The sequence below is a fragment of the Fonsecaea pedrosoi genome (assembly GCF_000835455.1).
Source record: "Fonsecaea pedrosoi CBS 271.37 unplaced genomic scaffold supercont1.1, whole genome shotgun sequence".
NCBI lineage: Eukaryota > Fungi > Ascomycota > Eurotiomycetes > Chaetothyriales > Herpotrichiellaceae > Fonsecaea > Fonsecaea pedrosoi.
In genome coordinates, this window is record NW_013550615.1 from 4,335,511 (window position 1) to 4,349,754 (window position 14,244).

Below are 14,244 nucleotides of genomic sequence, written 5' to 3' on the forward strand. Positions count from 1 at the left end.
ATTCCCTATCCGCATGATTGAGTCCTACCGCAGACATCCACCCTCCATTTTCACTTCAAGCCTGCCGCTGGCGGCATCTGGCCCAATCCCCAGCATGGCCCTGTAGTTCACCACAAGAAGCTCCTATCGCTCGAGCACAGATAGCCAGGCCACTGAGTAAATACAGTACTACTTCCAAAACATCGTCACAATGCAATCGTTCAAGGCAGTCTTCTTCAAGCCGGATCCCCAGGAACAAGTTCGTCTGGAATCCCTTACAAGATTGGTAACAGGCTAACCCTACCTCAGAAACGAAAATGCGACAGTATCATCCGGAAAAACGTGCGTGCCTTGGACCGGGATATCACCAACCTCAAAGTCACAGAACAGAAGACGAGGACTCTTATACTGAATGCTGCGAAGCGTGGACAAAAAAACCCTTCGCAGGCGAAACAAGGGGCCGACGAAGCACGAATATTTGCCAGAGAGTTGATCAAGGTACGGAAGCAATCGGCAAGGCTGCATACCAGTAAAGCACAACTGCAAAGCGTGCAAATGCAAGTGAACGAGGCATTTTCGGTCCGGAAGATCGAAGGCAGTTTAAAAGCGAGCACTCGCATAATGAAAGATGTGAATACATTGATCAGGTTACCGGAGTTGACCGGCACCATGCAAGAGCTGAGCCAGGAGTTAATGAAGGCCGGCATCATTGAAGAGATGGTCGGCGATGCTCTACCCAACGATGAGCTGCTGGAGGGGGAGGACGAAGAAGCAGAGACAGAAGTTGACAAGGTCCTAGGTGAGGTGTTGAAGGGAAAGTTAAGCACACCAGAACAGCAAGTACCGCAACTCCCGGTAGAAGCAGAGGAGGAAGAACCGGAGGAGGACAGAGAGGCAGAGTTGGAGCAGATGCGAGGGAGACTCGAGGCCTTGAAGAGCTGACCTGGCCGCGGATCCTCTGCAGCTTCAAAGTTATACTGCTATGTTTTGAGACGATGGCACATGAATGGCGTTATTTGGGGTCAGGTACCGGGTAGAGTATTCCAACATTATCGGCGTCGACGAAAGCTGTCCACTTGTAAACCCGCGGCCCTGAGACACAGGGCGCATCGATGGGCGCAGGCATCTCTATGACTGGGTCACGTGACATCGATATACGACGTTGCCGAATCGGGACTAGTATTTGCTTGGCTGCATCCGACTCTCTCCTTGTGCCTGCCTGTTGCCCTGCTTGCGTCTCACCTTAACTTTAGCCGCATTCATCATTTTGGCATGACTCCCCTTCATTCTCCTCCTGTCTCGCCTTCTCCCTCACCATCGTCGCTGCTATCAGTCCATATCACCACCATCCAGGCGCATCTTTAATTTTCGCCGCGCGCGTCTTCCTCGTCATATTTCCTTGTCATACTTCTATCTCTCCTTCAAACTCTTCAAACCTCGCCGCAGACGGACAGACCTCAACGATTAGTGGTCAATTTGTCCCGCAAGTGAACCCAACTTGACAGCTTTCGCTTGACGCCTACAAAAGCGCGCACCGTCCACTCCTTCCGCCTTTTGCACTCTACACCCTTGGAAAATCACCTCCTTCCATTCATTCAAGATGTCTGGCAGGCTAGATCAATCTCTCGACTCCATTATTGATAGCCAGAAGAAGGCGAAGCGCGAAGTTCGCCGCCGCAAGGCTTCAAAGTCCACTGGCCCAACTGCTCCGGTCGGTGGTGTCAAAAAGGCGACGAAACCGGCAAAGTCTGCCATCAAGCCATCTGCCGGCGCTGCATCTCAATCCCGCCCTAGTAAGATCGTTGTCAGTGGATTGGTACGTTCTGCCTTGACTGCCTCATGACGTCTGGCGCTCTGCTGACCTTTTCTACAGCCATTCGACGTCAACGAAGCCCAGATCAAGGTATGTTGATAAAGAGGCTTTCGACCTTGGATTCCATCGCCGCTTGCCACCGCCTGTTATTCTTTGGCTCTTTATGCGAACCGTGTCCGATAAGAGGAAGTCGAATGTTGCGAGAAAGATGCGGGAAGATGTCAAGACGAGAGAGATCATACTCAAGGACAGTATCGCCACGCTGAAATGCTGGCTTTATCCGGGGCAGGCAACAATCTCATCACCTTTGGCTCGCATTTTTTCTGCGAAGCAATCGGGTGAAAATTGCTGTTCGCTATGGTCTTGCAGGTTCTCGTCGGCTAGCCACCGTGTGAGATACCAATGCAGATCTGCCCAGAGGAGTTCTCAATATGCTGAGATGCTTTGTGACCCTCTCACCTTGTTCGTCTGGGGCATCAGCGAGGTTGCACCCAATCATTCCAAAAGCAGAGCAGAGCAGCGCAGCACAGTACGATCTATCGCGTTTAACCATTGTCCCCTGGGTTTCTGGTTCATCCTGTACCCGACAACGTTGCACGAACACACATTCACCAATATTAAGGGCCGGGACCTCGCAAGGGGCAGTCTTGTTCTCTATCCCTGCATTGAGACATTTAAACGAGGATCTTGTCGCCCTGCGTTGCCTCCCACCCAAATCCCAACAACGATCCTCAATCCTGCAGGCATATCGTCTGATGGAAAACTGGATACGTTATTATCGTCACCCCGAAGCGTTTCCAACAGTTGGTGTCAGAATGCATACCCATTTCTACCACCCGTTTACCTGGACGACTTCCTCGGATGCCGACGGTGATACACGATTCGACTGCTGGTCTGCTGCTGCTTTTGATATTTTGGCACTCGCTGGTGCTCCAGCGCAAGGATATGCACCTGGACTATACTCTACTGTGGAAACATCTCTTGCTGCATTCTTACCTGGGGACGAACGATGCGGAAGAAATGCTATTCCCACTTCTCTCCAGCAGTTTACTGATCACACGCGGACGAACAGGAATACTTCGGCAAGTCCGTAGGCAACGTCAAAAAGGTCTCCTTGCAGTACAATCAGAATGGTCAGAGCCGTGGCATTGCCGACATCATCTTTTCGAGGCCCGACTCTGCCGCCAAAGCGGCCAAAGACCTCAACGGAATGCTGGTGGACAAGCGACCAATGAAGGCAAGCACGGCCGTCATCCACACCGTACATGGACCTCTCCTGACCTCGACTAGATTGAAGTTGTGATGGACGCTAGCAGTGTTCCGGAGCCGGCTCGTGCCAAGTCACTCGCGGAACGTGTAGCGTACGCAAACCCATCGAAACGCTCGGGAAAGTCAGAGCCACTGACAAAGACCAGCGCCAACCCCAAAGCTCAACCGAAGTCCGCCACAGCAACAAAAGTGACCGGAAAGGACGGCGTCAAGGGCAGATCGGCTGGCAAACCCGGGAAGCCCAAGCGCGGACGCAACCCTCGAGCCAAACCCAAGACTGCTGAAGAACTCGACGCCGAGATGACCGACTACTGGGGCGGCAACAACCCCTCGGCAGTGGGCACGACTACCGAACCTGCGGCCACTAACGGTACTGCTCCCGCAGCCAATGCCGGCGATGACATGGGCATGGAAGAGATTTCAGTGAGCGACATCGATTTAATCTGCTGAACCCGTCCAGGACTGACACCCGTATCAGTGAATGCCCGTAATTGGATATCGTGAAGGAGGACAGAATCCCAGGAGGAAAATCCGCGCCCACACCCGCACAACCCCATACGACCGTCAACTTCCCTGCTTTCTCTTTTCACCGCACGACTGTACTGAATAGCCATCTAACATTTTTGGCCACTCTACACCATTCATTCAACAAACTACTCGATTCATAAACACTGTGTTGCTATCTTTGCAAGGGAAGTAGGGGTTCATGGCGCGGCGTGGTACGCGCAGGATGGTCGGTAGGAATCGACAGTGATAGCTGTGTTTCGGTACTGGAGAGTATCAGATTGACATGGGATCGAGAGGCATCAATGATAATAGAGTAGTGCACCGGACCATTAGCTCGATAATGCAGCAGGCAGAATCCTGATCAGAAATATGTTTGCAAATACGGGCTCGAATGCTCAAGGATCACGTATTCTTGTTAGGTGGTTGTTGGAAAATCATCAGCATTCTTTGCTATGTATTATGTTTCACACCTTTTCTTTTTTTTTTTTTTTGTTGGTCATGATCAGTCGTAAATTTCGCCGTCAGCTCCAATGAATCCTGCACCGTTATTGTCGTTGAAGTTGTTTCTGTTTGCTAACCCACCGCTTTTCCTCGGCCCCCTGAAAGTATTCAATGAGATAAGTACCTGGGTTTCGCCAACTTGCCGGATTCGTCGGCCCGCGATGTAATATTCTTGAAAAGAATCTTTTGAAAAGAAAGAGACGAAAAAAGAAAGAAAGAGAGAGAGAAAAGGGGTCAGCCAGCGCGTGCGAGTTTCGAGGTCGGACTGGCCAATCGTTGGTTTCAGATGAGTTCAAAGTCGTCGTCGTCGTTGTCCTCCTCCTCCTCCTCCTCTTCTATATGATGGTGGTTGTCGTCTCTCTCGATCAAGACGACTGAGGCGGAACTCGAACCTGAGGCGTTGTTGTGGTTGTGGTTGTGATTGTGGTCGTGATGAGGATGGGAAAGTGGATAGGGACCAGGACGACGGACGTGGTGGAATGCGTGAGAGTGGGGATTGAGACGAGGACGTTCATGATATGGGTGGTGAAGAAGAGGGGAGACTCGCTGCATCTGAGTGTCGGTGGCCTGGTTGTAGGTCGGCAGATCTGGGAGGACGAATCCGTGCGGGAAGTTTTGTACTTTGGCCTTCCCTTTTCCACTGTCCTTGAGCCCGTCCACGTCTTTGTCCTCATCCTCGTCCTCGTCTATCGATATTGCTCTTGCCCTTGGGATTGTCTCAAAGTCCGTGCTGCCGTCATCGGTCTGACATTCATCGTTGCCGACAGTCTCTGCACGACGACGCGATTGACCTCGTCCGGCTCCATCTCTGGCCGTGTCCTTGTTGGTGCTCGCAGAGATGTCGGGTCGCGGGATCAGTCCTTCTGCTCGCTCGCCCTCCCAGTTGTCATCGCCAACGAATGAGTCTCCATCATCGAATGCGTCATCATTATCATCATGAGCGTCGTCCTCGTCGTTGTCGAGTTCGTCAAAGCTCAGCATATCCGTATCACTCGCAACGTCCGTCCCGACGCCAACTTTGCCAACATCAAAGACATTGCGGTCCACGACTTCAAGATCATCCAGATCCGTAAGCGCCATTTCTCTGCTGACCGTGATGGTGCCGGCACTCGACACGCTCTTCACCGTCCGAGTGCCGACCGTGGCGAATTTACTGGCCTTGCCGACCGTGCTTATTGCTTGGGAACTCGTAATCTCTTCGATTTCGCTGCCCGCCTCAGTGTCCGCTTGATCGAATCCTCGCTTGATCCGTCCCGGTCCAAAACTCTGGATGCTTGTTTGGAGAGGATCGAGATTCGGCACGGGTACTTCCTCAAACACCCCTCCTGTCCCGTCGTCATTGCCATCAGGGACCCAGAGTGGCAGATAGCGGAATTCATTGGCGTTGAGGCAAAGAAGGTTGTCAAAGAGGTCCGTAGGTAACAAGCCAGTCTGGTGGAAGAGATGCGGAGGATGAAGATTCCTTGAACAGATTGTTTCAATCGCCCTGCTGACCTCATTAAGTAAGGCTCCTGGATCGATGGGGTAGGAATAGTTGCGAGGTAACGGCATGGTGGCTTCATTGTCAATGTTGCTATTGGAGAAGGATTGTTTGACGCGATTGCCGGTTCGAGGAGTAGACATGGCAGGCTGATTATGATGCATTTGTCCCTTGTCTCCAGCGATCTTCAATCCTTCATACTCGCCGACCGTTCTGTCGAAGAACATGTTTGAAGATGAGGAAGACGTAGCTGCGGCTGCTATTGGCGCTGTCTGGGCTGAATGATTTTCGGACACAGCAACCTGCTCGTATTGAGATCCGGTAACGCCGCTGGTGCCTTCGTGATTTAGTGGTGTTTGCCTCGGATATAGAGACATACCATCCAGCGTCCGGGAGGCGTTGTAGGCTATGTTGTTATTGGTCTGTTGTAAGGAGCTTCCTGTACTTATCGACTTGGGTCTCAGTGCGAAAACAGGATGCTCAGTGGCAGGTGCAGATATGGTTGGTCCTGGCGGTGTTGAAGCAGTCATCCATGAAGGATTGACGGGCGCTTGTTCATTTGGGAGGAATATCGGGTTTTCAATATTCCATGGATTGTGGCTAGGGTCGTCGAACTCGATAGTCTTCCGACGCTTGGGAGAGCGTTTCCCAAGGATGATTTCTTGACTGCAAAACATTTGGTTGACGACCATGATCTTGCGGTTGAGGGTGGACCACGGAACTCGCACAATGCCATTAAGAGGATCGATCTTATAGAGCCCTTTAAGGGCTTTGAGGTGCTCCGTGTCATTTTTCCAGCCAATCGTGCCGCTGCTGGACGTGTTGTGAATGCCCTCCACGAATTGAGTGTGCTCCAATGCGAACCAGAATGTCTTCGTGAAATGTCTCATTGGTTGATGCAAAGACCGATAGATTGTGCCGTAATCCTCAACAGAAGCCGATCGAAATGGGAGTGTTGACTTTGGATCCGACTCCAGGTTGCTAAGATCTCCCTGATCCTGACATAGAACGTGATAGATTCTGGACCTGATATAGTCCTTGACGGTGCTCTTGGCTGATTTCAGCGCTTCAACTGCACGCGGAGTCTGTCCCACAGCATTGTCAAGCATAGTATAGGTCGCGCTCTCATGAAGAAAGTCCATGTCTTGACACAGACCGTAAAACATGCCACGGATTCGCGTGACGAAAGATGAAGCAGCGTGGTCAATTCGATTGCGTTCATCATCGTCCAGAAGCTCCAGCTTTCGACCGTGTACGCTTTGACTGCGAAGGGTCAGAATCTCGGGATTGAACTCGCCACAGGCTTCAATAAGCGCTCTTTCGCCGACAAGGATGGAGAACGCATCTTTAATGAGGTCCGGGGACGCAATGCCCATTGCGATACGATATGCCACTTCCGGGTTATTTTGGATGAAGTTGCTGTTACTCCCTGTATACAGCCAAGTCATGATCCACCCTGAGATACGCTCATGACTAGCACAGCCAAGGTAGCGAGCAACGGCGAAGAAGGTCCAGACTTTAGGAGCAGAGTCCAGCTTCGGATCGTTCCCTTGGATGGCTTGGAGTACTCGTTCAATCGCAGACCAATGCCGCAGCAAAGAATATTCTGGAGCAATTTGAGGTGCCGAGACTGTAGATGCAGGTTTATCACCCGAGGATTGACTCTTCGATCTTGTCTTCGTCGTGTTGGAAGCACTAGGAGGGGTAGGGCCTGTAATTTCAGTGTTCTGAGAAAAGGCCACCGGATTTACCAACGCGTTGACATAAGGCTGAACACCAAATTCGTCGTGGCCGAGTACAGCAAGAGGAGACAGATCGTATTTGTCCAACGCCAGGTGCCAGGTGAGCACACCACGCGTACAGGTCAGATCAGTTATGAGTACGACAGCCTCGTCATCTTCTTTGGGTGGGCGTAGGTCGATGTAGTACTTGAACTTTCCCCCGCGTGCAGCCTCAGCAGTATTCAAGACTCCGAGCTTCCTCAGCCTTCTCTCAGCACGGAATGACTTGGTGGGATTCAAGAGATCTCTTTCTGTAAACCTGGACTCGTCACCCATGAGCCGAAGGTTCGTGCTTTGAGCGATATGGACTCGATCGAAATGGTGCTTGATATAGTCATAGTCCTTGTCACTTTGCTCTGGCATTTGTGGGGGATAGCCGAAATAGATGGCCGTATCACCCGAATTGTCGTTAAGGGGTGTGAACTCATTGTTGAGACTCAAGACAAGGCCCACTGATGGTTCACACCATGACCGCAACCGACGGTGACCTGAGCCCAGTAGGGGATCTGTTCGTTTCCTTGCCTGGGCCTGATCTTGAAGAGATAGTTCGATAGCTCGGTCAAAATCCCGGTCCTCACGGTTCTTCGCAGGTGCTACTGGTGGGTTGTCAAAGGTCACGGCAGCAGAGGTGTCTTGAGAGACAGGTTGGGGCGAGGATGTGGGAGAAGTTCCTTGCCCATTCCCATAAGTAACATCATTTCCAGAAATCGGTACTGCTCTGAATGTAGAGAAAGCCATTATTTCTGGGGTCAAAGTGGCATGCCTGAAAATTCGTCGTGACGCGCAGGCTCACAGGCGGTTGCGAGAATTTGTATTCGGAGTTGTAGAATGGTAGATACTTTCGAGGTCATTCACAAGGCTGTGATATATTGTTCATCTGTCGACCACGTCCTCCAGATGTCTTGACTCGGATTTTCGGTCAGATACTAACAAAGTCGGTGCAAGGTTGGGGTGAAGAAGGGCTGGAACGCGATGAGTTGGTCGTACAGGGGTTCGTCATGCAGCTGTCGTAAGCCTTGTATACCTCGAGACGAGAGTTGCCAGGAGCAGAAAGATGTGCTATACAGGGAAGGGGAAGAAGAGGCAGAAGAAGAAGGATGGACAAAGAAAAAAGAGGCTGTAGAGGGGTAAAGGGAAAGAAACAATGTGCATTTGACTCGCTGGTGTCTGCCTGGTGAGCCATTCTTCAACTCCAGCTCACACCTGGTTCAGCCCATCACACTCCCCCATCCGGTGCCTATCCTTTGTAAATCACCTGGTCATTGGTTCTTTTGGTGTGGATGCTAGACCCTGGGGCCCTGTTGAGGCTTAGGGAGGCGGGGGAGACATCCTGATCCAACCAAGCCACTACAGCGCCCTCTCGCTATACGCTATACACGACCGCTCCGGAAAGCCTACCTAAATCTCCGGCCGCCTTCCTAGGTGCCTTTCCAGATGGGTCTTAGTTAGAGGGGGAGCCTTGTGGCCACAAATACGGAGGCCAATATGAACGGGGAGGAAGAGAAAGAGAGCGAAGACTCACAATTTGATGTATTTGTGCAATGACTATGGCCAACCGATACAATCCTCCGCAACTCACATAAAAATACAAGCTATAGCCGATGGAAACCAAGAGCAAAGCCAGAAGAAGGACCTGTGCAATGAACCATATTCATTCAACCAACACATTTGCTCCAGGCTGGCAATCCACAGCCGAACCCTACGAACAAATATATCAGGAAGATGACAACCACCACGAGCAGCACCATCACCCGCACGTTCTTCCACCACATCTGCCGCCGCAATCCTCTACTTCTCACACGGAAATCCCGCGCACTGCCTCCCAGACGATCTGTCTTGTCCACCAACAGGTCAATCCTCTCGCCCCTCTCCAGGACCCGCTCAATGTTTTCAGTCATAATGTCCCTGACACTGTCAATCTCTTTACGGGCGTTTGTCAGTGCATCACTCGGTGGTGCGGTGTTGTACTGTTGGATCATCGCTTTGAGTGTAGAATTGAACGCCGCGGTGCCATACGCGGGCAATGACGAGAAATCGGTAGACTCAGGTTTGTACTGTGCCAAAAACTTCTTCTTGAGCTCCAGCAAGAAAGCGAAGGGCACTCGCCGACCCATCTCTGTCTGGGCGACGACCAGGTAGGTGATGGCTGCATGGCTGGATATCTGCTCGTCCGAGCCATTCGAGGTTGAGGAAGGCGAGTCCGCTATGTAGTGAACAAACAGACGATCATGTGTGTAGGTAAGTTTCGCAGGGGTGGAATGGGAGATCTTGGGGAGAATGACGGAGGCGAGCGACGAGGCCGAAGACGACGAGGTGCCAGGGGCTGTATGCTCGGTGAGGATGGTGGTTCCATGGGCGATGCATGCACTGTCATATGAAAATGAGTATTGTCCCGCGTGAAGTGTGCAGAAATGGCACTTACTAGAGCAATTGGCTTGGTTGGCTCGAACTCGACGCCATGTTGAGGTGCTACGGACGCAGGTTGAGACTGACTGAGAGAAAAGGCGCGCAACGGTGGTGAGTTCTCTCTATACGTAGCTTTCGTCAACTATGCGCGAGTCGTAAGGTTTGGAGAATTGGCTAAAGGAAATAGGAAGTAGGTGATATAGACCAAAGGATGGATGAACGTGATTGCCTGATGGATAAAGTGGATGGTAACACGCAGAGAGCCGTCGGCAGTGAAGGCGCAGTTAGCCTCATCGGGCACTTGCGTCATACCGTTGCGCTAGAAACTGTTAGCCTCTCCCCCTCTCCACTTCAGCCTTGCAAGTATAATCTCGCTTCTCATATGAATAAATATGTCCGATATATCAGGGGTATATACTCGTATACAGGCAAAAGTGATATCAATGCTTCCCGCCGTTTGAGTCTAGTACGGCACCGCATTCAAGGGTTTCCAAAAACTACCCCCAGGTGAGCCTCAAGCGGAGGGTGGTTGCGTCCTCGTATCTTGTTCTTCACTCTGCCCGTTCCTCCCTTCTGTAGTGCATTGCTGCGCTTGCGAGGGTTCTGCCACCTTGGTGGGTGAGCTCGCTCGGGGTGTAGTAGCCTGTGCATAATTACTTGCCGTGAGTGTTCGATCAACCTCCTCCTCCCGCGTCCTTGCCTTTCGGCCACTCGGCTGTGGCCCCCCTCCACGGCTCCTGCTCCTAACATCGTGTCTCATATGGTCTCTCATCTCATGAATTACCTCTCTGAAGCTCTCTTCGAGGGCATTCATGCGCGCCATCATGATTTTTGTAAACATCTCTTGCTGTTCCTTCTTTTCTTTTTCATGGCGTGACTCGATTGTTCCTTTCACCATGTGAACCGCAAATGAGCTTGGAAGTGCTCCCACATAGCCTCCGCCGATTGCTCTGTTGTCACCAATATCCGACACCAGATCCATTTCGAGGGACGGTTTCCGCCGCACTTGAGCGGATGGGGGTTTAAGTGACACCAGCCCTGCCAAATTGGGCGTCGACCGGAAACCCTGTTCGTCTTTGGTGGGAAGGATTGGTCGCATCCGAGTTGGGCCTGCTGCTCGCTTTGGCGTTCTATGGCCCGCACCACTAGACCCAGGCTTCGAGACAGGAGTGCGAGCCCCTGATCCAGGTGCTGAAATATGCGCCCTAGGTGGTGCAACTTTGCCCTCTTCAACCGACGAAGTCTGTTCCGTGCTGGAATCCGTCATGGGCTTAAAAATCATGGTCGCAGCCGACACGTTGCGGGAATGATGACGACCCTGCTCCTTGGGAAGGCGTCGCAAAGGCGAATCGGTACCTGATCGGGGCTTTTCCAGCTTCACTTGAGAAACCGGTGCAAGGAAGTTATCTGCTTCAGGAACAGAGTCTCCAGAAGCCTGCTTACTTGTAAAATAGTCCGGATGTTCTGGGATGGGAGGGATGGCGTTGTGTTGTTCCGGTTCTGTATCACTCGGTGACCGGTGCTCCAGTGTTGTGGTTTCCTCTTCATCACCATCATCATGTGTCGGCATCTCATCATCTCCCTCTGCATCGGTGTTGCCCGCCGGCTGTTCCAATGCTGAGGGTGTGATCTGTAAGGGATTTGTCTCGGCTGGAGATAAGAACCCTTGGTTGGTCGTGAAGTCCTCGGGGTCAGATGCGACTGACATGGTTTGGCGAGAAAAGTCGCGAGCTCGGCTGACGCGGCGCGGTCTGCGAGATATCGTTCCCTTAGCCTCGAGCCTATCGACAACTTGCCGGTCTTGCTCCTGCGGCGGGTCTGCCACGTCGTCGCCCATCTTATTCATCCACGTGCTAACCACATTACTAGCCTTGCGCCGGTCCCGACTATCATGAGCATTTCTAATGGTGCTGTCAAAAGGCTGCCTGAACACTTCTTCTAGAGCCCTATCCTGGCGAAAGGTAGCAATAGAAGGTGCTCGATTGAGTCGCGTGAATTTTGTCGTTCTTCTCACACGCCCTCGTCGCTCGACAAGATCGATACTGTCATAGACGGTAGACTGCATAATGGTCTTTTCGTACAGTAAGATCGAGAACAGCAGGGGTAAATGCGTAAGCTTGATGATGGTCCGATTGATCTTGACGTATTGACGGAAGGGGACGAAGTACCTGAGAGGGACCAGAAGCCACTGTAGTATGTTCGTTGGTGCGACGTAAGAGAAGAGCGCATCCGATTTGACGTGAGAAATGGTGTTGACCGCAAACAAGAACTGGTGCTCTTCACTCGCGTTTCGGACAATAGCCATGAAGGAATTGGTCAGTACAGTGATCAGGATGGTGACTACAAGGAAGTGACAGATGAACAGGAACAAAGTCAAAATCATCTTTCCCAGAATATTGTACCCATCCCATCGATCCCACGCGGCTGGCGTGAAACCCATGAGCATTTGCAGCAGAGCATAAGCCACCGAACTAGGAGTGTCAATACCATCGTTGCCAAATGACAAGGTGAGTGCAACGAAGAACCCACTACAACTGATCAGAATGAGTAGTGAGACGGCGATAAGATCCACTGCCATGTATCGAAAGGCAATCAGAAGCGGTGAGAAATAGCGGTAATGGTCTAGCACAGAAAACAGTCGTGGAAAGAGTAGGATAGCGTCGGCCGCAAGGACATCGTAGGCCATGTTGGCTACCATGTGTTTCCTGACATCCGGCATGAGAATCCCGTAGAGTCGCAGTGCCAGGTGGATGACGAGAATGAGGAGAATTCCCAGGTCGAAAGTGTTCCAGAAGCTGGCAATGTAGAGACTGAATCCTTGTTCATTGAATCCAACGATCTCATCGAGCATATAGCCGGCCGCCCAGAACCAGAATACAACTTCGAGCGTTGTGATCTCGAGAGAGCGCTGAACGAGCACGGCGACAAACAAGCTCAGGAGAACAGCGAAGGATAAGGTGGATAGGATGTTGCGGTATCGAGGAACCCGCAACCGGGACAACTTGAAAAGAGAAGCATCCCGAGGATCGTACAGCGTGACGGCTCGTCTTGGTGTGCAAGAACTAGGGTGGATAGGAGCGGACTTTGCTGATAAGCCACCATCATTTGTGCCGTAACCTCTCGATCGACTTATTGTAGGGACCGGTCTATGCAGGCTGTCGGCCGCCGAGTGAAACACGATTGTGCCAGCCCATATTGCCTCAAGCTGCTTCACTACCATGGGATGGGAGAGAAACATTTTAGCCTGGGCACGGATGGCAATCTCAAAGCACGAGATCCTTGCCGGCCTTTGAGCTGGCTTTTTCGAGCTTGCTGTGTTCCTTCGTTCGTGTTCCGTCTGAGGCATCGCGTCCAACTGCCCTTGAAGAGGATCAAAGTCATAGGACAATGCGTCAATAAGCTCTCTCGTGGAAAAGTCCTTGAGAAGCTTGATGGCCACCAGCTCACAGACCATTGCACGGGTCTTGTTTGTCCCACTATTACCCGAGGACATAGCAGCCTCTTTGCTATACTGAAGGCAGTTTGCCATGAGAGCACAATGCGTAGCAGCGTTCAGATGGTTGCGTCGGATTTCCTGTTCGATAGGCTTGACCAGGAATTGCGAGACTTGGGGAGCCCGAAGTTGCTCCCAGGTCAAGACGGTATCGCACCGGGAGCTCACCAACAAACGGATGGCGTGCGTGAGGGCAAAGACGGGAATGGCATCGAGACGAGCGGCAGAAAATATGGGAAGGAGGGGCGTCGTATCGTCAGGCCCGTCTTCGTCGTCTTCGTCGTCGTTGCCAACATCTTCCCCCTCTTGAGTGGTTACCTCCTCTTCCTCCTCTTGCTCCTCGTCTTCGTCATCTTCAGACCCGTCTCCTTCGTCGTCGATGTCTTGATCATGGTCTTCCTGAGAAAAGGGAACACGGTCGTGTAGGGAAGGTCGCCCCCAACTTCTTCGAGTCGGGCGGCGTGAAGCCTCGGGGGATTGTGTGGTTCGAGTGTAGGTTGAAGAGAAAGGTGACCGTTCCCGCCGCCTCTGGCCTCGGAGAGCGCGTGTCAGAGAGAAAGAAATCATAATCGAACCAATAAGCCACCAGGAAGGTGTGGCGCACGGTGGGCGGTGGGCGATAGTCGATCAGGCAATGGATAGGTAAATTAGAATGCAAGACGCGTAAACAAATTGTTGCGACCCCGGACTGAAAAAGAAACAGACAACCCGACTCAATCCTAGATAGTCATTTTGAACAGCAGCAGAAAACCACCAACGAGCCAGAGAACAAGAAGAACGAGTAGGGGGAGGGGCGAGTGAGGAACTATGTCGGTGAGTGTCTGATAGCAGCGTCGAGGCATGCGGGATATTCTGTTTGCACGAGCAGAGGGAGCACAATGCGAGTGGTAACCAGCGCGCAGGTGCGCCCTGCCAGTCCCGCTTTGGCCTGGTAGAAGAACCCTGAACCTTACCACTAGCAGCAGTCGTGGGGTGGCCCATGGCTTGCTGCAAGCAACAATTGCATCAAGACACA

At 51.9% G+C, this 14,244-nt stretch overlaps 5 protein-coding genes across 5 annotated transcripts; 2 read left to right on the forward strand and 3 right to left on the reverse strand.

Moving 5' to 3' along the window:
* Positions 1-190: 190 nt before the first annotated feature.
* Positions 191-921, forward strand: Z517_01574 (uncharacterized protein; the record flags this gene model as incomplete). The annotated part of the gene is made up of 2 exons (XM_013434533.1): positions 191-238; positions 289-921. 2 exons carry the CDS (start codon positions 191-193, stop codon positions 919-921), a joined length of 681 nt encoding a protein of 226 aa, XP_013289987.1.
* Positions 922-1,579: 658 nt separating this feature from the next.
* Positions 1,580-3,511, forward strand: Z517_01575 (uncharacterized protein; the record flags this gene model as incomplete). Its single annotated transcript, XM_013434534.1, has 5 exons — positions 1,580-1,795; positions 1,853-1,882; positions 2,865-3,041; positions 3,083-3,153; positions 3,208-3,511. 5 exons carry the CDS (start codon positions 1,580-1,582, stop codon positions 3,509-3,511), a joined length of 798 nt encoding a protein of 265 aa, XP_013289988.1.
* Positions 3,512-4,351: 840 nt separating this feature from the next.
* Positions 4,352-8,068, reverse strand: Z517_01576 (uncharacterized protein; the record flags this gene model as incomplete). Its single annotated transcript, XM_013434535.1, has 1 exon — positions 4,352-8,068. One exon carries the CDS (start codon positions 8,066-8,068, stop codon positions 4,352-4,354), a length of 3,717 nt encoding a protein of 1,238 aa, XP_013289989.1.
* Positions 8,069-8,985: 917 nt separating this feature from the next.
* Z517_01577 (uncharacterized protein) lies at positions 8,986-9,790 on the reverse strand (the record flags this gene model as incomplete). Its single annotated transcript, XM_013434536.1, has 2 exons — positions 8,986-9,697; positions 9,753-9,790. The coding sequence occupies 2 exons, from the start codon at positions 9,788-9,790 to the stop codon at positions 8,986-8,988; spliced, it is 750 nt and encodes a 249-aa protein (XP_013289990.1).
* A 460-nt stretch (positions 9,791-10,250) lies between these two features.
* Z517_01578 (uncharacterized protein) lies at positions 10,251-13,796 on the reverse strand (the record flags this gene model as incomplete). Its single annotated transcript, XM_013434537.1, has 1 exon — positions 10,251-13,796. The coding sequence occupies one exon, from the start codon at positions 13,794-13,796 to the stop codon at positions 10,251-10,253; it is 3,546 nt and encodes a 1,181-aa protein (XP_013289991.1).
* Between the last annotated feature and the right edge of the window lie 448 nt (positions 13,797-14,244).